Source organism: Ambystoma mexicanum, unplaced genomic scaffold (genome assembly GCF_040938575.1).
Source record: "Ambystoma mexicanum isolate Mex_15411 unplaced genomic scaffold, UKY_AmexF1_1 Mex_scaf31, whole genome shotgun sequence".
Classification (NCBI taxonomy): Eukaryota; Metazoa; Chordata; class Amphibia; order Caudata; family Ambystomatidae; genus Ambystoma; species Ambystoma mexicanum.
In genome coordinates, this window is record NW_027182446.1 from 2176258 (window position 1) to 2200909 (window position 24652).

The 24652-nt window shown below is 45.3% G+C and overlaps 1 protein-coding gene across 15 annotated transcripts in view; it reads left to right on the top strand.

The window, feature by feature from the left end:
- The window catches only part of LOC138557994 (zinc finger protein 84-like), a 343267-nt gene extending 328245 nt beyond the window's left edge, over positions 1–15022 (top strand). For 14 of the 15 annotated variants that reach the window (XM_069642655.1, XM_069642660.1, XM_069642654.1 and 11 more), the window contains one exon: positions 11504–15022. In XM_069642655.1, the coding sequence (XP_069498756.1) occupies positions 11908–13239 (1332 nt within the window). In that variant the 5' untranslated portion in view covers positions 11504–11907 and the 3' untranslated portion in view covers positions 13240–15022. The remainder of the gene's footprint in view (positions 1–11503) is intronic. The other variant, XM_069642664.1, reaches the window with a different exon arrangement.
- Positions 15023–24652: the final 9630 nt, after the last annotated feature.

Genomic DNA, 24652 nt, shown 5'->3' on the forward strand with positions numbered 1-24652 from the left:
ATTATTTATTTAAGTCACATCTAGTAAAACACACTGGCACTAATATCAAGCAGTTCAAAAACAAAGTCACTAAAGAATATACACTCCCTTAAACGGGTATTAGACAAGTCTTAAGAAAAGCACCACTTATTTTCAGACAGCGGTGAGCGCTTAACGCAGATGGCACCCTAATACTTCAGTTTTAAAAGGGAGAGAAAGGCAAAGCATAGAATGAAACAAGTCCCAACACTTTCAGGCGAACACAGTACAAGGAAAAGGCAGGATTAAACCGTGAAGTTAAAGTTCAAAAGCAGGACCCACTTTAGGAGGGTCAGTGCGAAATGTGTCCAAGATCATACGGTTAATAAGTGCACAAAAGTCTCGAGAAAAGTTCAGAAAGGAGTTGGACCAAAGAAAGGGGACCAGTTAGATGGTCAAGCGGCCAGCACAGTCCAGAAGGTTAAGGATTTACTGACACATTGTAGCAATCTATAGAAAGGGCGGCCTGGCGGACACGGTACCTTAAAATGGTGAGAACGCTCCAGCGGCGGAAGTTGTTCCTGGCAGTGGATGCCAGTCGGGGCTTCGTCCGTGGGGAGAGAGGATCTCGACGTGGAGGAGAGCCGGAGTCTGTTGCACTGCCAGTGAAGAAACCAGCCGCGGAGTTCCCAAGCAAAAAGGACCGGTCCTGCAATTCGCGGGTCAGAGGTAAGTGGCTATCCAGTTGCCGGGGTGCAGAGCACAGGCAATTCGACCACTCGACGTCCTGTGTTGCAAAAAAGGAGTGGAAACTGGTTGTGCCCACCAGTCAAGGGAAGAAGACTCTCCAGCAGGGAGATCAGTGGTGAGTCTGTTCAACAGGGTTCCACCGGTGGTGTCGTCGTTGCAGGTCGGCTCAGCTTCTCCCTCTTCGGATTTTCAGGTCCCGTGGCGGCTTCTGAAGTTCCAGTCCCCAAAGCCCTGGTTTTATGCAGCATACCCCCATTCACGCAGCCTAGCTGTCAATCAAACATGCTAAGTGGTGAGCCGGGCGGCTCACCACTTGGGCCAATCACACAAGAGTGCGACTTGAGTTGCCGAGGCTACTCAGTCCAGGGTGCCTAAACCCCTTCCCACACCCCCTGTGGTACCCAGATAGAGTGGCACCACTTTGGAGGGCTTCTGTGGAGAAGCCCGCCAAAAGTGGAACACAGAGCTCAACCTTGGTTTCAGGATTACAGCGGCGAACACTATCGCCATTTTAGAATCGAGTTCTGGCAAAAAATACCAACCGGTGAATTAATATTAATTAAATAAACCAGCGGTATTTTCGAGGCTGTATTAATTATATATTAAAAAGTGGTAGCCTCGAACAATGGGAAAATCCCATAGGAATATATTTGCGGTCGAATATAAAAAGTAGTATCCACTGCCACCAGCCAAAACTCTCTCAGGGGGACGGGACAGTACCCCCTCGAACAACAGATGCAGGGGCAATCAAATTGCCCCTACCAGTACGTCCACTATAAGATGGTTTGTACTGGTTATGTTAATAATTTGGGTCTAGTAAAGCCAATGGTGACTTTACATGCCCTGGGAGACAGTAGTCAGTCCCAGGGTATGGAGTCTGTTTGGGGGTCGCTACGACACCCCTGTGTTACTGCACGGAAGGTGCTGTGTAACACATATCACAAAAACACATGAGACCCTATGGAGTAAAAGACCCCGTAGCCCATAAAACACATACAAAGTCAAAGGAATACCTCAAATCATGTCCAAGAGTGGGAAGAAAAGAGTCTCACTCTTGGCAGGAGAAAAAAAAAAACTCCAGAAATCCAGCAAAGCTGCTGGGGGACTTACTAGGTTAGGAAATTCAGCCTAAACAGAGAATTCTCCCTAACAACCTCAACTCGCAAAAGCCTGATATTAGAGACTGGGAAGTGTCTACAAGGGAGACAAGAATGTGAGGAACCACTGCCAGAGAAAACATTCTAAATATAGGACCACAGAAAGCACAAAAACTAAGAACTGATCTCTGAGACGATTCAAGGAGACTATGTCAAGAAATATCTGTACCACAGAGAAAAGGTATAAATAAAGAGACCATCTGAAGAGAAGACCAGGCAAATATAAGAAACTCTCCTGGCCTATTTAAATTCATTGGATATAGTGGTAGGGTCAGATAGTTTGGTAGGAGGACACGTTTACTTTGGACTTCGGACAACTGACTAGCACGTTCCTTTAGATGGGTAGAGTGTTCCCTCTAGCAATAGGGAAAGATATTTATTAATGTCCTCCGTGTGTCCGACTCCTTCTTCCGAACCACCGCACAACTCAGTAGTTATGGTTATGCTGGGTATCATATTTCACTATGTAGTGCCAATTAACCTTAAGTATAGCGCTAGCAACTCTGTAACATAACCGGTGTATTTATAAAGCTCACGTTCACCCCCGTATGGGCATCTTGGCGCTAATAGCAGTTGCTTGTTTCCCAACTTAATGGTACTCCTATCGACCTCGGAAGGAAGAAGGACAGAGGGAACCTGCCAGGATTCGAACCTGTGACCATGAGGTCAAACAAAGGCCCCTGTAGTGGATGCATTAGTCCACTGAGCCACAGGCCTGGCTGTTCTGGTTATGTCGGGGTATCATATTTCCCTGTGTAGTTTCATGTAACTGTAAGTATAGCGGCAGCAAATCAGTAGCTCTGGATATTGTTTATTTGTAATGCGCCTATACACAAGTGTCTCGAGGTGCAACAAGGCTGGGGGGTGGGGTGGAAACAGGGGAGACGAAAAGTGATCTTACTAGGCCATGTGACATTGAGATCATGCAAGTGCAGTAACCAGAAGTGCAGGAGGAGGGACAAAGTGCTGGAACAGGGCAGTTGGGCCCGTGACGAGGACAGGGGAAGAGGAGGGGAACAAAGCTAAGTGCAATGGAGAGGGAAGGAATGGCCATCCAGTCATGTGCAGATGCAGGCGGACGCGGGGGGGACCAGGGAGGGAAGGTGTGGTGGGTCCGGGGAGAACAAGGGCATGGTTGGACTGGACAAGGGGGAGGGGGGTGCTAGTGCCCTGTAAGACTCTGAAGTAACCAGGGCAGAGGGGTAAAATTGGCAGGGGAGAGGAGAAATGGGAAGGACTTGAGTCACTGTGGTAGGGGAGTAGGAGAGGGAGGGAAGAAAAGGAGGGTCTTGAGAAGCTTCCGGAACTTAAGGAGATCCAGCTCATGAGGCCATTCCAGCGTAAGCCACCTGTGGAGGAGAGATCTTTCCCCTTACTCTCTGCTTGGAGAAACATCTGATCTGCGGATAGTTGGAGCTCAGTGACCGAAGGGCTCTAGCAGGTAGGTATTTCAAGAGAGAGTGTTGGATGTAGTGGGGTCACAGGCCCCAGAAAGCCTTGTGGAACATGCAGGGTTCCATGTGATATTTTCGCGGCAAAAATATCGCAATGCTAAAATATCGCCGCATTTTTGCCGTGAAAATAACACATGGACCCTGCGGGGGGCACCCCCGCAACCCCCGCTGGCGATATTTTCGCCACCAAAAATATCGCCTATGGCCTTTCCCGACGACCATATGTACGGCGATATTTTTGGTGGCGAAAATGTTACCTGATACCACATGCAGAGGGTCTTGAATTTAATCCTTGCAGCAACTGGGAGCCAGTGGAAATGCTTCGGTTCGCGCGAGAAAAAATGGCTTATTCCTGACCCCTCAAGGCCATCCCTTTTCTCGCATCGTCCCCCGCCTCTCAGCAATGGCAACCATGACTAGTTAAGGGTGAGAGGCGTCCAAACGTGGGAAGGAGTGTCAAGGCTCCAGCAAGGAAAACTCGTGCCAAATTGTGCAATACCTGATAATGATTTGAGTGCCTTCCATTTGAATTGACCGCCTGTTGTCTTTAACTTTCCATTGGATACCAATACCTGTAAAAAGAATTGTACTACCCAAAAGCTGTTGGCTTTTCTGTACTTCTCCCGATGCGGTTGGAACACCAAGAAGGTCACCTTGCCCTTTTATAGCACGCCCTCCGTCGCGTCTCGTGCAACGATCATCTTTGACTATTCAATAGTTGTACAACTGAAGAAAACCTTAAAGGTTTAGCACCTCATTAGCAAACTATGCATACCACTTTAATTATTGACTAGTTCTCTCCTCTAAGAAAAATAACTTCTCTTTCTTTACCTATATTGAACAATCATTTTGTGAAAACCGACCATCTTATTTCCCTTTTATTACTAAAGGAGGGTGACAAGATGATTGCATGTTATCTGTACACCCCTTCTTAGTTTTGGGTATTAGCTGGTGCTAGAAGCCAAATGTTTTGCCTTAGAAGATCGATAAGAGGGAGATCAGATAGGAGTGAAGGACACACAGCTTGTCTGTGTTTGGCATTTTAATGACTCAATTGACTGCCTATTGCCAGGCCAATCTCTATGGCCATTCCCACTCACTACCTACCCTTCCCCTCCCAAAACACATCCTTCTGAAACCTTTTTGAATTAGCTCTGTCTAGCAGCAACATCAAACGTTATGCTGTGAATGTAGGGCCTGCCATTGTTATTTTGTATCTGAGAATGGTTCAATTGCAGCTGTAAAGGAACCTTTGGTGTAATAAAGATACCATCACTGCGTGTGCCTTCAGCTGCTCGATTTTATAAGCAATATGTCTCCTCACATCTGTTCCTTGCATTGAAGTTTTATTAAAAAAGCACTGGCAAAGCCAACACTTTTGGCTTGTGTATAGGATAGACATTTGGCGCACACACTGACATTATATGGCCAGGTACTCGCGCCATTTTCTAGCCATTATCATCTTATTCCCAGCTACTGGTAAATGCTGAGCCCTTGTCCATACAAAAGCCATAACGAATGGTTTTGCCAATGCTTGTTTTTGTCCTGATGAAGGTCCATTGATTTGCAGTGAAGTCTATTATTTGTATTTATAAGGTTTATATAGCGCTTTAATCCAAAGTGCTTTACATTATTAAAACAGGATTACAAAAAAGAATGAAATAGAAGCATATTTACAAACGTGAAACAAACCAAGGAAACAATATGTAGAACAATTTACCTGGGTAGTAGAAAGGTGAAGGGAGGGGTGAGGAGTAAGGGAAGAGAAGAGGGAGTCAACATGGGGAATATAGATGAAGTTTGAAGGGGGATAGGAGGAGACATAGGAGGGAAAGGAGAGGGTGGGAAAGGTGGGTAGGAGGGAGAATAGGGATCCAAGAGAGAAGTGAAGGAGGTCAGGGCGGGGGATGGAGAAGAGATTTCGGGCAGGCACGGATTTAATCGTGCCAAGAGATTTCCAACTGTTTATGCTAAACAGTTGGCACGATGATGCACACATGGGTTCCTTTGGTATTTGAATGATATGAAGTGTTGAGATTTTGTTTACATCGTTTTGTTGTAAAATAAAATATGTAATTTTGTAATAGAGGTTTGCTGACATATTGGGCATTATTTGATTAACCTTAAGTTTGTGTGTTTTTGAGAAAGTTAGGGTTGATCCAGCTCATCCTAGAATGATGGATTAAAGGAGGCTTCCGGGCCCTCTCTGTTAAAGAAAGATCATTGAATCATTCAGGATAAATGCAGGTGTCTTGACTTTGTGTTTTACAAGTGGTTGGTGGACCTGTGGCGTCGAGGTACGTCGATCTTTGTTCTGAGTTTACCTTTTGTAGTGCGTATCAATTAAAATGGATGATTTTAACAAAAAACGGAGGTAATGTGGGGTTTTAGGTTATAGGAAATGTGTATTATCTTGCGTATTTCTAACATAAACACACAACAGTAATAGATTGTGTAATAACCAGACAATTTGGGCTTAGCTAACAATTAGCCAACTGAGAAAGATTTGCTTATAACAAATTTATGGAGTCCATTTGCATAGAATACATTAATTTGAGACCAACATTAATGTGATTTGCTTTACAGATGTCACCCCAGTTTGTTTTTTAGTTTTTCAAGTAACGTTGGTGCTCGCCACTTATTGTATACTATGATAGCTTTGCATATACACTGTCTTAGACTATATGCTTGCCAAAATGGCATCTCATGTGAGCCTACACAGACTCCTAAACCTTCCAACACTACCCGGCAGGGGAATGTCAGAAAGGCAAGTGGACATGGATCATCTGGTCTGGAGAGGTGTATGCCTCGTTCCTCATGCATGCAGAGTAGAAGGGCTGTGGAAGGCAACAGCACAATACAACACCTGTGAGGCCGAGGAGAGAACAAATGAGCAATCCATAATCTAGGCTTTCCAGAGATCTCCCACCAACCCGTTGCTCAGGCTTCCTGCAGGATTGCCCCTACCATGGTGGGATGGTCCAATGGGCAGACGTCCTGGGAAAAGGAAGCATTGACGATCAGGCACTAGAGTACAGAGAGATGGGCATCGCTGAAGGCAGCAGCAAGGTGCTGTTTAATAGACCAAGCACTGGCGGGCAAAGTTATCCACGGTATCACAGCAGGCTGGTGCCATATTAATGATGCAGGGAGGCAAATGGCCCGGGCCATGCGCAGCCTTTACTCCTGCTAGAATTACATTGCCAACTTGTGGTAGTGTTCAGCTGTAGATTCCTGACAGTCCAGCTGAGAGCAGTTCACCAACTTGTTAAACAATGCAAGCATCTGGGAAAACCTGTGCTCTACATTTGTGGTAGAGGAAGATGATAAAGATATGTCTCATGAATGGATCAATGGTCTTTGCTATGTTGGGAGGGGACTGGGTCAAGGGCAGGACTCTGGCTCATTCTGCTTCTTAGTAAAGAACCTGAATAATGGAGTTTTTAATTAGTATTCACTAGGCGAGTTCAGCAGCACGCATGTAGAGACTAGGATTGGGGGTGTTGAGGTACAGCAGGGCATTCTACTTTTTATTGCAATCGCTTATTATAGTACATTGTGGCCAGATAAATGGATCAACATTCGGGGAGCCCAGAAATTGGATTTTAAGGGTACTCAAGATTGATATGCGCCACACAAGGATATGGTTAGGCCAAGATTGTTAAATATTGTGGGCCTTGACAGCCTAAAAAAAGGGTGTTGCTTCTGGAGGGTGGGTAAACTCGCACAGCCTAAGGTGGTGGCTACACAGATGACGCACCTGAGAACAGATTAGGGAGAGCTTGTCGTCTAAGGATTATCCACTCAAAACATGGAGCATTCCCAAAAAATGATTTCATCGTGTCATCTCAAACTGGTGTTTGTCTCCCATACTGGAACGCTCAAAGGTTCTCGCATATACTGTGGTGGTAGTGTTAATGACTCCAATCAAGCAGTCCCACTAAGTCAGTGCCTTGTCTGGGATTGCTCAAGGGAAGCCCTTAATTATATATTTTATAGCAAGTTATACCCTGGATGATAAACCCTTGTATAACACCCCTCTCTTAGAACCCCCCTGACCCAAGAAGTAGGTTTGTTTTGCAGTTTAAAAGATTTATTGGAAAATTAAATATCTATATATCGCACTTTTAGAAATTAATATTTGATAGCACACTTGTGAATATGATGTTGATCAACAATGGGTAATGTTACAATTAGACACTCTTTCCAATCAGTGAGGAGTCAGTATAGGAAGGATAAGATGGCGGAAAAATACTTTTATGGTTCCAAGGAAAACAATGAGGGAAAAATGCAGTACATAAATAAACTGATATGGTTTCCCAAGAGATATGTTCACTTTTCCCCTTGTGGCGATTCACTCCCCCCCCCCCCCCCCCAATGCAAAGTAAGGAGATGGAAGTAACACACACAGTCTTCAGGTCTTCAGGAATACAATCACAGTACAATACGAATTCAGCCCCCCCCCCACCCCCCCCTAGCAAGCTTTATAGCACCAGGGATGATTTTGAAACACAGGCAAAATACTTTCAGGTGATTTGCAAGGAAGTGAAATATGCTAAATATTTTAATTCCCTGTAGAGGTTCAGGGTGAGTGAGAGATGCTTTGAAGGAGTTCAGGTCCACACTACAATGATTAATGAGGGATTATCAGGTTGGAAATGGATTTCAGGGAAGGAAGCAAAAAGACGGCTGTTTTGACAGGAGCTAATTTTTCAATTCGCAGCAAAATGTCAAATCGCGGCAAATTTAGTTGCATGCGTCAAGCGTAATTACGGAGAAAGTATAAGGAGTAGAAAGAGGTTCTAGGCTCGTTGGAAAGCTTAGAATCTTAGCTTTACGATGAAAGTTTAATCACGCTCCTACGATGAACGGATCAAAAGTTATAGAGATTTTTGTGGAGGTAGTTTCTCGAAATGAAAGTAAGATTCAAATGACACTTTTGCAGGTTTGAGATCAGAGAAGGGAACACAAGATTTCTATGCAGTTTGGACAGGTTAAAATAGTTTGAATTAGATTATTTTAACTAAGAGATGGGTTCTACACAGTTCTGGCTGAGTACTCGCACTATAATTTAAAATAGGAATGGGCCTCGTCACGGATCTGGTCAACAGGTTTTTTCACTCGCCACGGACGGTCTCTGCCTGGTTTTGCTCACAGCTCTCTGGCTCAGCTCTGCTCTGCACTCTGGTCTGGGTCTCTGGTTCTGATCAGGTCTGTGGGTCCGGATACAGCTCTGCTTCCAGGTTCAGATATGATTCTGGCCAGAATCAAACAGCTCACCCGGCTGCTTGAATAATTTGCAAAAGATTTTGAGGTCTGCTGAAAATGGATTCAACTGATGGTTGAGGCCTCAATGCTACAAGTTCTGAAGTCTGGATTCTAAGTTCTAGATATGGTCCTTTCGGATATTGTCTGGTCCGGCAGAGCGCTTCATAAGGAAGTTGAGAGTGAGTCCCTTGCCTGTCCAAAGCAGTCTCTTTTTATGTGTTTTGAAAATGGGTGTGTGCGTGGCCCTTTGCAACTTATCATTGGCCAGTTCTCCCCTCTCCCTTGATTGGGGGAACTGAGTTGTGAGTCAGAGTGATGAGGTAGGTTTATGGTCAGAGAATCCTCCCCTTGTCAAATTGCACACAAATCTATTTTTGATCCAAATACACATTTATCTATGTACCATTTTTCCAATATTATATGTCCAGTTAACATATTTTCTGTAGCACCAAACCATCCAATCCCTGTCTTTGTAAGATGTTGTGTCCACTTTTGACAGAATTCTGCCCTTTTCATCCAGATAACGACCTCTAAACTTTTCCAGATTTTACACAAATGTGCACAAGGGATATGGGTTTCAGATGCTAAAGTGTCAGATTTTTAACATTCATACATTTGGAGTAACAACCTTATTTCTGCTACTACTCGCTAGAACATACCACAGGGTCCCAACACCTTTTAAAATGTGCACAGAAAAATCACAAGAATAATGGTATTAATTATATAATTTTGACAAGTCCGTAATATGAATTATCCATCTTTTTAAAATTATGCCCTGGCCCAGAGGGGTGTGGTTTGGTTCTCAAAGCACATGGGGAAGCTTCTGTCTGTCCCCGCCTCCAGCTCAGGTGGCTCCCAGAGGCACTGCCCCTCCCATTTCCTTCCAGGAGGAAGCCGTTTACGACCCCCCCTAATATAAAATTTGCCTGAGCCCAGGACAGTGCATTGTTTAGTTTCCTGCAGTCCCCAAGTGCCACTCCCCTAATTCAATCAGAGAGGTGTCATCTCCTTTTGGCAGGGGCAGCAGAATGCAGCCAGGCCTGGGAACACAGCTGCTGATCAAGTTTCAACTCCTGTCGGGGGTAGTTGTCAGGCACAATTCAATCTCTTTGAACTATAAGACTCTTTTTAATCAAGGCACAGTTCTGCAAGACAGCTCTCCTGTCGGAGTTTAGACCACTAGTGCTGGCTTGTGGAAATTGTCGGTACTGCAACTATTTTTTTAGGAGTTGTCTTGAATTTGACAGAATTTTGCTATTGTTTTGATGGGCATCCTTACAGTAGAGTGGTGATGTGGAACACCCCACAAGAGGTTGAATCTTGAGAGTGGTCTTGTGCCCATGATTTTAGCAACTTTTTGACATCAATAAAAACAGATTTTTGAACAAAAGTCTCCCGTATTAGCTATCTTGCAATGTTCGAAATGGACATTTTGAGCTTGCACTTCAGAAAAACAGGTGATTTCAAGGCGCTTTTGATCTAACAGGCCCTGCTAGTCTTTTGATTTAGTTTTGTTTTGGGATAGAATGATGGGCGGCGACAGCTCATCCCCACATCTATCCAGTCCAATAATTCGACATGGGTCAAAACCCTTGACAATAGCTACCTACACATGACACACACTACCTGCACCAGACACACACTACCTGCAGGTCTGACAAACGGGTGGACAGTTGGGGTGACTATGCATACTATTCACACGTACATACATCTTATTCCAGGGTTGCTGCCACATGGGTTGCAAGAGATGCAGGCTTTGGAATTATCATCCCTTTTAGGTCATGGATCTGTGGGATTATGTTGAGCAGATTCCCCTGGAGTAGGTAGAGTAGAATTTCCACAGTAGATCAACGGGAATAATGTGTGTAATCCCTAAATGGTGTCATCAATTTGTGGATATCAATGGTGATGGGGCAACATCCCCATTAGTTACCAGGGATGTGATGGAAGCAGTTTTTGGTCACAGCACAGAGGGTACAAGGGCATGCTGAGATTGGACCTAAGGTGACAAAAAGGGGTCTGGGTCAGGTTAGGGGAGCCTGGTAAGTAACAGACCGATTTACACCCACTCCTTAACAGTAAAACAGAGTGTGTACGACCTCCTGAAAATGGCACTGTTGTATTTTGAACAGGGAAACGGAAGTGGGATCCCTCTGGCCAATTAAATTAAGTACTTGGCAAGGGGGCATTTATATTAAATAAATTAGGAAGGCAAATGGGGTGATATTGTGGAGTTCAGAGTCTTTTTCATACACTTTTTATTCTTTTGGTCTCGGACACAAACTCCAAATCCATCCCTCATCTCCAGTTTATCTAGGTTTCAAGTCAATGTTTTGAATGTAGTTGCAGCATGGCCCGTGCCATTCTCACCATGGGAAGAGATTGGCGCTTTCCCTTTTAAATCACGATTCTGTCCTTGTTTCCTCGATTGTGCTGTTGGGTTATATTATTCATGTTTGGGCCAATACACAAGTCATCAGTGATTACGTAATGGACTGGTCAAGCAGGCGTCCGATTGGTGGCAAACGCCTGCTTTTTATCATTTGTTTATGGAAAATGGGAGCTTCCATGTATTAATTTAGTCATTTCTGAATAAATATATAAAATATGCATTTAAAATGTTTGTTCACCAAGCCTGTTTTTCCCTAGTGTTTTGGATGCAAAACATTTCTAAATAAAAATGAATTTTATTTTCCTGCTGCATGTTACCTCTGTTCCACTAAATGTTCCCATGGGAGCACCACTTCTCTGCCACCTATTAGGGTGCCTTTCCCCAATAGATTGCACTTGAAAGTCCAATAAGTTACTACGTGAGGTGTTCACATCACTACTACTGAGTAGAGTCTTATTAAATATGCTCCCTGCGATTGTGAAAGTATTGAAACTAATAATGTGCTTCTCCTTTTATGTTAATAGGTGACTGCCCCAGAAAAGCAAAAACAGTGATTGTTCGATTCTCTGGACTATCGCGGTGAAAAGCCTCATTCTTGGAATATGCAATTTCCAAGCATCTTAGAAGTGCGCACATTTGTGGTCAAGTTGCCTTTTCAGAGTATTTAGGAACTGGGCTGCGAAGCCTGTTGATACATGATGGCTTCCGTCCATGCAAACCCTTCGTGGTAACATCCAGTGACCAAGCGTGTTCATTCTGTAAATCCTGGGAAGAGGGATATCTAGCATGAAAATGACTGTGTGATGTGCAGTAAGAAAAGTATTTTTCATTTGAGCTCTGAATTTGGAAAAGGTTAATTGAAAAGGCTTCTCTTAAGGAGAAGGCACCTGACAAAATAAACTGGCAAGACACGTTACACGTGCACAAAATGTGGGAACAATTGCCATCTCAAGAGCATACTTACTGCCCACATGAGGACATAGGTATAAAACATTATCAGTGCACTGAATTTGATAACTGTATCATGCAAATGGACGTCATTATCAGCCACCAGCAAATGAATAAAGGTGAGATACCTTATGAGTGCATTCAATGTCAGAAATGGTTTGCTACAAAGGGAAATCTTACTATCCACCAGAGAACACATACAGGTGAGAAGCCTTATGAGTGCACTGAATGTGGAAAAGGGTTTGCTGAGAAAGGAACACTTATTAGGCACCATAGAACACATACAGGTGAGAAACCTTATGAGTGCATTGAATGTCAGAAAGGGTTTGCTACAAAGGGAAATCTTACTATCCACCAGAGAACACATACAGGTGAGAAGCCTTATGAGTGCACTGAATGTGGAAAAGGGTTTGCTGAGAAAGGACAACTTATTAGGCACCATAGAACACATACAGGTGAGAAGCCTTATGAGTGCATTGAATGTGGGAAACGGTTTGCTACAAAGGGATATTTTACTCGCCACCAGAGAACACATACAGGTGAGAATCCTTATGAGTGCACTGAATGTGGACATGGGTTTGCTCAGAAAGTAAATCTTATTAATCACCAGATAACACATACAGGTGAGAATCCTTATGAGTGCACTGAATGTGGAAAAGGCTTTGCTCAGAAAGGAAAACTTATTTGCCACCAGAGAACACATACAGGTGAGAAGCCTTATGAGTGCACTGAATGTGGACATGGGTTTGCTCGGAAAGAAAATCTTATTAATCACCAGATAAAACATACAGGTGAGAAACCTTATGAGTGCACTGAATGTGGAAAAGGGTTTGCTGAGAAACGACATCTTATTTGGCACCAGAGAACACATACAGGTGAGAAGCCTTATGGGTGCACTGAATGTGGGAAAGGGTTTGCTACAAAGGGAGTGCTTACTATCCACCAGAGAACACATACAGGTGAGAAGCCTTATGGGTGCACTGAATGTGGGAAAGGGTTTGCTACAAAGGGATATCTTACTATCCACCAGAGAACACATACAGGTGAGAAGCCTTATGGGTGCACTGAATGTGGGAAAGGGTTTGCTTCAAAGCAAGACCTTACTGTCCACCAGAGAACGCATACAGGTGAGAAGCCTTATGGGTGCACTGAATGTGGGAAAGGGTTTGCTACAAATGGAGTTCTTAGTAAGCACCAGAGAACACATACAGGTGAGAAGCCTTATGAGTGCATTGAATGTGGGAAAGGGTTTGCTTGGAAGGCACATCTTATTAGCCACCAGAGAACACATGCAGGTAAAAAAAATGCATAACTGCGTTGAGTGTGGGAACTGGTTTAGTCCTAAGGTACGTCTTATTTACCAGCACTGAATCAAAAATTGTCAAATTTGTATACTCTCTTTTTGCAGCGATTTCTTAATGGCCCCTCTTCAACTTTTCTCTTTCATGCAAATGCTTGGTAACTCTGCTGTGTAGTAGAATAGGGCCTCATTACGAGGTTGGCGGTAGCCGTGCCTGTATGGCAGGCACGGCTACCGCCAACCTCGCATCCGGCACCGCCACCCGCGAATAGGCAATTACCGGCCCATTACGAGTTGAATGGGCCGGTAATTGCCATTCGCGGGTGGCAGTGTTACCGCACTCCCCATTCCCATTCTGCCCCAAAGGGCAGAATGGAGATGGGGATCATGGATGCACCGGCACCGTTAATAACAGGGCCGGTGCAGCTGCAGGTTTTGCTCGTGGGTGGCGCACAGCCCGCCAGGTCAGACCTGGTGGGGTGTCAGGCACCCGCGAGTAAAACTCATACTTTGGTGGTACGGTGTGAACGGTGCCGGTGCCATACCGGCACTGTTCACACTGTACCGCCAAAGTTATAATGAGGCCCATAGTCTTGGGTGTGTCTCTAATTTATAACATTGTTCATGTGCTTACCAATACATACTAATGACTATGAATGGAGCTGGATATCTGGTCTCTGGTGTGCTCACGTTTAATCATGAATGAGGAAAAAGGAACAGAGGTCATGGGGGTGTGGTGTGGCTCCACTACTTACACTGGCCTCAATGTATTTTCTGGTGCAAAATGCATAGAGGCACAGAGCCGTGCCAAGCTCCCTGATGGCAGAAATGTTTCTAGAGAACAGCTGCACTGGGATATGGATATCATAAATGAGTAAACTGTGGCAGGAAGGAATCCATTAGAAATGCCTCTACTGGGAATTACATTTGTACACCCCCATAAAGTAATTTTACTAGCAACATCAACACATAGGGATTAAAATACTGCAAATTTCAATTATTTGGAGCCCTCCTGACTAATAAAAATGGAGAAGGCTATATTCTCACATGGCAATTAGACTAAGCTTGGCACAACACATGTGCGCAAAGACTGTTTTGCAAAGGGAAAACATGGATAATGGCATTCATAAAACTGGACTCTACAATATTACTCAAACCCATTTCCAAGAAATGCATGCCTCACCAGGAGTGCCATCCTTGCTGAATGCTGCAGTGTTTCCACTGTTTGTAGCATGGTCTACAGTTTTCTATTCTCCTCAGGATCCCCTGTACTGTATTACACTATTGCCTATCTCTGTTGGAGCATTTAGGATTAGTAGATGATTCCCTAGCCTGGGATCACCATGTGGGGGTGTGATTACACAAGGGAGGGTGCATGCCCACTATTAAAGCCCTATCTCATAAGAAATTGGTTTGGTGTAAAGGGCCCGGAGAAGATGTCAAATTATGTGGACATGTATTTTAGAAAAGTGTCATTTTGTGAATAGAGTAGAAAGGGCAAATGTAATAGAAATATGCACTGTGTTGTGAGACAATAAAAGTCATGCAAATTTGGAAATGAAATGGTGCCTTTCTGTCTGAAATGAGAGTTTTGGGTTTAATGATATCACAGCTGTTCTCTAAATTCCAAGCAGAAATAGTGTTTATAAAATAAAGCTGGTCTTGGATAAACTGACATGTCTAATGTAAAAGTCTCCCTCCCAGTCTCACGGAGTGAAATGCTGATGAAATGAATATTGAGATTCAGCCAATATGTCACTGTGTTCATATTAAAAATAAATTGTTAGGAACTCAATTTGTGTTAAATCTTTTTCCCTGACTTTTTGTGTAAACTGCCTTCTGAAACGGAGGCGATTCATTTGTTTTAATTAGTGGGACCACCTCTATTCCAGATTTATGCTGGAATGTATTTTTTTTTGGGGATTTGTAGAGTGCGCTACAGCCCACAGGAATTGAGGCGCTATAAGGACATGTAAGAGAGCTTGCTTGAGGCTTACAGGGGTGCAGCCCGTGGAGAAATGAGTAATACAATTTGCTTTGCTACAGGCTAATACTTTACAGAACAAACTGTAAATGAGCGACAGGAAGAACACAGATTAAAGAATGCATAGCATGATGGGATGGGCCATTCAGACAAATAGCCTGGTTTTGAAGCTGCATGAAAATCAATCATCCTGATTGGGGCTGGGAGGGTGTTCCAAAATGTTGCGGCCATGGTTGGGAAACTGGATCCCCCAGCACATGCTCTACGTGTGGGAGGTGCAGTGATACGATTGGCATAGGCAGAACTAGATGCTCTGGAGGAGGTCTGTTTGGTGATCCTGTGTGCTAAGTACGGGGGCGCCAGGCCATGAAGTCATTTATGTGTGAGGGCCAGTGTTTTGAAGACCATCCTTTCCTTGACAGGTAGCCAGTGTACCTGCCTCCTGACCTCAGAAATGTGATCCCTGCTTGAGATGCCTGTTGCGGCCCTTAAGGCATTGTTCTGAGCTATTTGGAGTTTAGCCAGATTCTTCTGGGATGTCCCAACAAAGAGGGCATTGCAATAGTCCAGCCTTGAACCAATGATGGCCCTTGCGATGGTCATGCAGTTCTGTTGGGAGAGGAAGGGCCAAATTGCATTGATCAGTTTAGAGTGCTAGGCTGCGGAGGATGCAATGGCATTGACCTGCCTATCCATGGGCAGGCTAGGTTCGAGATACATGCCCAGAGTCTTGATTACTTGAGACACTGTGATGGGAATGTTTGTCTTAAACTTTCTTGTCATTACCATGGAGGGAGTGAGTAGTGACAGATGAGGTGGGGTAAGGGGGTGGGAAAGAGGTGATCAAGTAGGGAGCTGCTCGTGACTGAGGGGGTGGGGTAACATGAAGGAGGTGGTAATGGTTTCAGTGGATGGGTGGGAAAGAGGTGAACGTGGTGGGAGGTGGTAGTGATGGAGGATGTGGGGTAGGGAGGAGGTGGTGCTTGTGTTCAAATCTGCAGGGTGTGCCCTTCCACACCTTACCCTTTATCGGCATTAAAGAAAACATGGAGGAAATTAAGATAAGTGTTTACAAATCAATGGATTGATACAAAATTGTGAATTAAACCCACATTCTACATTTCCTGTTCTTGTATAAACATTTGCTAGCATGACCTGCCACTTTTCTTACAACAAATGTGATGGATGAACTTTCTTTTGCATAGAATTGTGATAACTGCGGAGTATACTGCGACACAAGTTAGCATAGCTCTCAACCATTTGTGTTGCAAAGGCGGGTGAACATCACCCGATTTTGTTTTTTGGTGGGTGAGATGCCCATTGGAATTAATGGGCGTACAAGAGGCTTGGCGGGTGAGTCAGCCCTTTTCAAGGCGGGTGACACCTGCCAAAAGTGTGAGAGTTGAGAGCTGAGTTGGACAGGATTTTGGCTGAAGACTTTTTGTGTTGGGGAAAGGCCTCGCTGTCCCTGCACTAGTAGAGTTTCCCTACCTAAACTCAAAAATAAGGATCTGTCGGTGCCAGAAGTCCAAAACAAAACCATCCTGTGTGGAAGTAATATTCTGTCCCTCGCACTCTAAACAAATGAATTCTAAGGTGAAAAGGATGAATTCTGAGGTGAAAAAGATAATGTGCCTCAATATGACTCTGGCGGTAGCCGGCTGGCGCCGGAGCCATTTTTTTTCTGCCCGGAAAAAAAATATTCCCCATTACCATCGGGTCCCATAGGACTCAATGGGAATGGGGAGGACGGTAGCACCAGCACCATTAATAACGGAGGGACAGCCAGGGCTGTAATGCCCCAGTGATTCCCCATTGCCAGGCGCCCGAAAAAAAATATGGCATAGGGGAGGCCAACGTGAAGTTTCAAAGTGGTCATACGAGGGTCAAGCTAAATCCCTTATACAGTCGAAAGTCTTTGACACGTTGTGAAAACTAAGTGAACAGTGATAATTGGCAAACGTGAACCTGACTGAGGGATGCCTGCGAATTGGGGTAAATGGTAATATACCCGTGAACATTGTGATGACAAGTATGATCCCGACTGAGGGATGCCCACAGTGAGTTAATGGTCTGAGCCTGATCGAGGGGGTGGCTAATGTTGATTAAAGGATCAGAGCCCGGCTGAGGGGGATCCAAGGTGAAGAATAGTCGCACGATGTGAAGATTAACAGAAGGAACCTTTGTTTTGTGTCTATAACTATCAGGCCCTCTAAAGCAAGAGACTTTGCATGAACGAGACTTTGGTACAGAAGGCCCTTATATTGTGGAAAGGAATTGTAAGCTTGTGCCGGAGAACCCCTAAAGTGTGCTGTGCTCAAGGGTCCCGCCTTGTCCCATGCTAAAAACGTGGGGAAGGGAGACCCCAGCTTTAGCATCCTGACTTATAATTTTGTGAACACACTTTTTTTTCTTGTGAACATTATCCAACACTATTTTGTAGCATAGCGGTAAGGATGGGCAATATTTTAATTTAGTATAGGACCTTTTTATGTGACTAGGCTCCACTAGGACTGTATTGTTAATGTTTGATGGTTGTAGTTTGCTCCCAACTTAGATTTAGGTTTAGTTTAGGGGTTTATTTCACCCATTTTTGCAGTTTAATAAACACCCTTGAACTGTGATCACTTGTGTCTGTCTTACTTTGAACCCATTCCTTCCTTACAGGACACAGGTGTGCGCTTGCTGCCACTAGAGCGCTGCCTGTGCTCATGGATACCTCTGCTCTGCATTACTCCGCTCCTCTTCGTCATCCCAGTGTTGTGGGAATAGTGCTGCTTTCCTGAATGCACTGTATGAATGTTTGCAATGGATTTTAAAGGAAACTAGGTTTGGAAGAAGAGTAGGTGGAGTTGGAAAAAGTGTTTTGTAATTTTACAAGGCCATTTAGAGTTTGAGAGTTGGCCTTCTGGGTGTAACAAGATTTGTACTATCCATGGCGCAAAGAGGGAAGGTGTTACAATAGGCTATGGGGAATTGGAGATGTATCTTCAGAAAGGAAATGGGGATACCATGTCTCACCCGATGACACCATAACCATCTCCTGGAGGCTATCTCTGCCATGTGATCCTCCCTCATATAACCGCCCCCAGGGTCAGGTTCAGGTAGTGACAGCTGTCCCCTGGCCACATGGGAGGAGGTCACAGCCGGTAGAGGAGCTCATTTTCAGGCTACCCTCGGCCTCCTCTTCCCCTTCCCTCATCTCTGTCTTTCTGCTATCCATGAATGGTGTGCCGCCAACGACATCTGCCTTAATGCCAGTAAGACTGAGATTCTACTCATCAGCACACCCACTCACTCCTTCCCTGCAGCTCTCTGGCCGGCCTCTCTTGGCCCTCTTCCTGCTCCTACCTGCAAGGCAAAAAAAACTCTGGGTCATCTTCGACTCCACACTCTCTTTCTCTCCTCACATATCTGACGTCTCTAAGAAGTCACACTAGCAGCTACACCTCCTCAGAGGTATCCTTCCTTTCCTCTCCTTCCCCCAGAAGCTCACTGTCTCTAGAACCCTGGTTCTCTCGAAGCTGGACTACTGTAACAGCCTCTATCTAAATCTGCCTGCCTCTACTCTCCGCCCTCTGCAACTCATCCAGAACAGGACTGCGAGACTTGTCCTTGGCCTCAAGCCCAGGGACCGTATCTCTCCAGGACTGAAATCACTACACTGGCTCCCAGTGGCTGCGAGGATTAAGTTCAAAACCCTCTGCATTGTCCACAAGGCCTTCTGGGCCTTGGGCCAAAATACCTCCAACTCTCTCGTCCTAAATATCTTCCTTCTCGAGCTCTTCGCTCATCTGCCTCCAACTCCCTCAGGGTCAGCTGCTTCTCCAAGCAACGAGTTGGGGGTAGATCTCTCTGCAGCAGGGGCCTCCCTCTGGAACAGCCTTCCTGCTTCCCTGAAACTTGAGGAGAACCATCTCCGGTTCCGGAAGCACCTCAAAACCTTCCTCTTTGCTTCTGCTTTCTCTCCCCCTCTCCCCTGCTAACATCACTGAATCTGCACCAAATCTGCAACTGGGCCACTCACCGATCTCGGACCTTGGCCCAGCCACTCTTCCCTGCACTGCCTCCCTGGCAACCCCTGCACTGCGGGACTGTCTCTGTATCCCTTCAGCCCCTCCTCCCGGCACTTACCTTGCACTTGCCACCAGCTGACCCTTATTATTTATCTTGTATTCTACTAACCCTGTACTGCACTTTCCCCTCTCCCTTTCCCCTTGCACTTTTTCCCTTCCCCTCTACCCTTGCACGATCTGAATGACACCTGGCCTAGTAGGATTGTTGTCTTGTCTCCCCTTGTTACCCCCACCCCCTTGCCTCGTCGCGCCTTGAAACACTTGTGTATAGGCCCGTTACAAATGCCATATCATATCATGATACCATCCGATAATCACAATCCCATGCTTTTTTGCATGGCATTGTGATTCCTTTGCTTTTTTTGCACGGGATTGTGATTCCTCTGGTGTTTTTTGCACAGGAGTCTGCATTACCTCCATATAGACACCCAAGAGCATGTACACCCCAGCACCTACTCCACTGCCCTCTTCCTTCCTGCACTTGCACGGTCTGAATATTCACAAGGCATCTTAGGTTCGACCGTTCCTTCCCCACTATATTTATATTTATAATGTACTTCAATCCCATGTCCCCTGCCCCTCTTGCTGCGTTTAATACACAGACTTAATTTTCTGTATAAGCACCTAACAAACAAACAATAAATAAAATGAAATAGCAGTTCCTTGTCCCAGTGCTTTCTCATGAAAGGTGCTCCACATGCTGACAGAACTCATACCAAGAAAATGTTTCAACCTCCTGTCTCATTCAGGGCATAAAAACATTGCGCCCAGCCAGAATCCACCTGTTGTCCTATTGGAGTCAGAAAGGTCACTCTGGGTTCCGAGTCATGGGTAATGTGAACCTGTTATGGTGGAAGGAAAGAGGCGAGAATTTGAGGAAAGGTGCTGGTGGTGATGACATGAGTTTTGGAGAAATTGAGTATCGGGTGGTAAATTGTCGCACACTTGGGAATTTTAGACAGATAATCAGTGCTGTGGGAAGAACGCTCTGGTTAAAGGAGGGAAAGAGAAAAGTATTTGGATAAGAGCTGGTAAGGGATCCCACAGCAGGAGATGTGCTTGCTTAGGAGCTGGATGTAAAGAGGAAATTGTAGAGGTCAAAGAACACACACACTTGAGGAACTCCTCTGATAGAGGGGGTTAAGAGGATGTTGTGGCATGCAAGGAGGAGAAAAACGGGCATTTCAGTAAGAAGGTAGCAATACAGGCTTGGGCACTGCCCTGCAAGATGTGGTGCAACAGTCAAAAAGGACGAAGTTGGCAACAGTACAGTACAGATGGCATCAGAGAGACATGGTGGGAGTGGCGAGGAGGTTTGAAGCATGGGCGAGTGCTGTTTCACTGTGAAATTCAAATGGGATTTGGGTGTTAAGGTGAGGGTGCATGCGTCCCAATTTATGACGATGCAGCTGAGCACCATGTGCTCATGAAATCTTAAATAGTTCAGAAGTGAGACATGACGTGTTAAGCAGCGTTGATGGCATCAGCTGTTCTGTATTTACTCTTATACCCTGCCACCCCCCAGCCAACTCCCCATCAGAAGTAGTGACAGAGTAGAACAGCAGGCAACCTATTGTAGGTTAGGAAGATTGCAGTGAACTGGAAGATGTTGAACATGTGAGAGCAGTAGGTGCAAGGCAGGGGTGTCGGCACCTTAACTGTTCCTGGGTGATAATGGATTGAAAGAATCATGGGAAGTGTCAACAGACCAAATGACGTGTGCTGTTCCAGCTAAGGTAGTGGGGTTAAAAAAGAGACTGGCAAAAATTGGAAGGGTGTGTGTAAGTGTGTTGGGGAGAGTGTCACTGATTTTTTAATAGAGTAGTAGAAGTAGTAGATGACAGTCACGAGGAGATGGGAGTAGAGCACAGCCAATTGGGGTGGCAAGAATGGACTGGGGGACCTTGATAAGTTGCAAGTCTGGGAGCAGAGGGCGTAACATTTCATAATATGTGGCAGTACCTAACATACAAGCTGCATTTATCATACCGACCGTACCATGGCTCTTCATAGCTGTGAACAAATTACTCGTGATCTGCATGAGTACAGGGATGAGTACCGGCTAAACTGTCTACCCGGACCGACATTGCTACTAAACCAGCAGTGATCCAAATCCTCAAGTTGAAATGGGCAGAGTCTTATAGGTATATCACCTTCACCTCTTTTGCTAACATGGCCTATAGATGGGCTTTATCTTCAGGAGCGGTGTGAGCTGATAAAGTTGCAACACAAACAATAGTACGATGGTGTCAAAATAAAAGAATGTCAATCAAGGCTCTGAAAATAGGAACTTTAGTAACAATGATCAATGGACACAACCAATTAAACCAGTTAGGCCAGGGAGTGCTGCTAGTGTGTTTACTGTTACTGGAGCTCTACCCTGACAGTCTAAACAGAAGTCTTTCTACAGTCTCCATCTGTGTGAAGGCAGAGCAACCACGCTAAAACCTGCAACTACAGTGAAGCGGATTAGTGCAAGTGTGTTTACTGTGTTTCCTGCTGGTTGCTTGATGTTCCAAGCCCTGCTCTATGGAAAAGTTACATCACCCCAGGGGACATTTGAGCCAGTGTTTTCAAAGAGGCAATGGACGGGAGCCTGGGGAGGGGAGTGCTTGCTGGTGAGTAAAGTGAGTCACCCAGGTATGCTGTGCCTGCTAAACGGTTCTTGTACTCTTAGCATAGCGAGCGCTCCTTGCATTGATATGAAGGTTGTAAACCAGAAGGGGCATTTATTTCTATTTTCTCCCACTATACAGACTTGCTCAATCCGCCCAGCCTGTCACAAATGAGTATATACTCTTTAAGGAGTGGTGCAAAGATCTCCCACACCGAAAACCTGGTGGCACACATTGGGATAACCGATTAGGAGGCAGACTTTCAGAAACCAAGCCCCACTGCGTCTCCAGTGCTTCCCCCTTTGATACACTGCGTTCTTACAACTATCTTGTATTATTACAAACAAAAAATGATCGAGATCCCCGCCGAGCCAGTGCGAGAAGTGATCATCCAAATAAAAAATGCTTTGCCACAACAGATTGAGCCAATCTTGGAAACACAGCGTGTTTCTTTTTCTCCACGCCCTCAATTTGTGACAGATGAAAACTTGTCCCAATACCCAAAGTTTACCTCAGAGTCCTTGGACCCTAAGCAGATGCCTTCAACTCTGGACCTTCCACTGCAGGATTCCTCTCAAAACGAAGAGGGATCCATCCACATGCATACTACCATACACGACGTACCCAACACGCTGGGCTCTGCCCTTCATGCTCTGATCTTTACCCTTTCCCGGATGGGGAATCCATACGACTCAATCTCTGAGGAATTTTGCAAACAGCACGCCCCCCTAACTACAATGTCCTCCCAATTGGTGTTTCTGGAGGGTTTCATACATGGAAGGGTTCAATGCCAAGATGAACGTGCCGGCAAAGTAGGGGTACCACAGTCAGGAGGGAGGGGGGTCAAGAAGCCAGTACTAGTTCTGGCCTTGAGCCGCTCTCTCCAAAAAAGAAAGGGAACCAAGCAGCGAAAACAGAGAACATTAAACACAGTGGGGAAGGAAACAAAATGCGTCAGTTTAAAATAAAAGAAACCCAAAAATCAGACTATTCTTCCAAAACGAGGGTGAAGAGGATCACAGAGTTTCATGAGGAGCCTATGGCGTAGTCAGTCTCCCCCCCTACAATCGAGGAGGTTGCAACTACCAACCACCACCAAATCTAACCCCTGCAAAACACACAAGCAAAAAGCCAGCATGTGCCCCCTAGGAAGGCAAGGAAGAAGTAAAATAAGCAAACAAAGGGCTCCGCGGAAGGGCTAAAGGGCCTAATTGACAGGTTTGTAAAACGCACCGGAAAATCTGTAAAGTTCGGATCACAGCATCCTGGAAGTGTATTCGAACATGGAGAGTCTGGGTGAACCAGCTGACCTAAGCTTGGCTCATATGGATGATTTTTTGGCAACCTCTGCATTGGTAAATGCCTTGACCACGGCGGAGCAGCAGCAATTGGAACACCCAGTGGAAAGCCAGAACAGACTACAGGAGAGGGCTCTGCAACTGGTGCCATTTTCCAAATACAGGCCCTGGGGCCCAAATATCCACTAGAACCAAGCCCTGGTAAGTTGAGAAAGCCTACAAACGACTGTCAGGGCCTCATTACGACCTCGGCGGAGGACCATGGTGCAATTAGCACCATGGTCCTTGGCGGAGTTGTGAAAATTCCGCCATGGGGGTTGGCGGACTTACCGCCCCATTCCGACCTTGGCGGGGCGGTAAGTCCCCAATCCCCATTTTACCCTTCCCCATTCCCATTCTTGCCCCATAGGGCATAATGGGAGTGGGGAAGGCGTTAATTACGCCACCGTAAATTACGGTGGCGTAATTAACACCAAGTTCCCTTACCGCCATGGTTTTTAACGCCTGCAAAAAGCAGGCGTTAAAATCACCATGGCGGAAAGGGAACTCGTAATTGGCGGAAAGGGGTCGGCGCAGCTAACGCTGGCGTAAACCCCTTTCCGCCAGGGTCGTAATGAGGCCCTCAGTCTCCTAAACCCAAGTGCTCTGATGTGCAAAGACCGGAATCGTGATGCCAGGGAAATCAATTGAGCACAGCAGCCTATTTGGGGAAGTGAAGTGAGGGATAGACCACGATCGCTAAGCATCCGCTTTGAACGACGACTAACCCATATCTGGGAGAGACAAGACCATATTCCTACCATATGAGGCACATCCTGGGGCAACAACCCACCCCCCAATCTTTTTTCTTCAATTATTCTTGCCTTGCTAAGGACCCCTTTGGGTCGAAACACGTGTCAACTGACCACCATTTAGACCAAGTGTCTACACCACAATAAAAAAATAATCTCACTGAGAAATACTGCATCCTACCATGAGAATCATTTTATGCATAAGATTCACTAAAACCAAAAACTGCAAGGTAACCAGGACTGTCTATAATTTCCTTACTAGAGGCGTGGGTTTGGTTCTTCCAACCTGTGACCTTGCCTAGATATATCCGGAGCATTAGACTAAATGACTAGCTCAGCACAGGAGTGTTCATATCTAGATCCAGCCTCCTCTCTACCCTAGCATTGTACTACCTGGGACCTTGTCTAGATATATCCGGAACATTAGACTAAATGACTAGCTCAGCACAGGAGTGTTCATATCTAGAGCCAGCCTTCTCTCTACCCTAGCATTGTACTACCTGGGACCTTGCCTAGATATATCCGGAGCATTAGACTAAATGACTAGCTCAGCACAGGACTGTTCATATCTAGAGCCCAGCCTTCTCTCTACCCTAGCATTGTACTACCTGGGACCTTGCATAGATATATCCGGAGCATTAGACTAAATGACTAGCTCAGC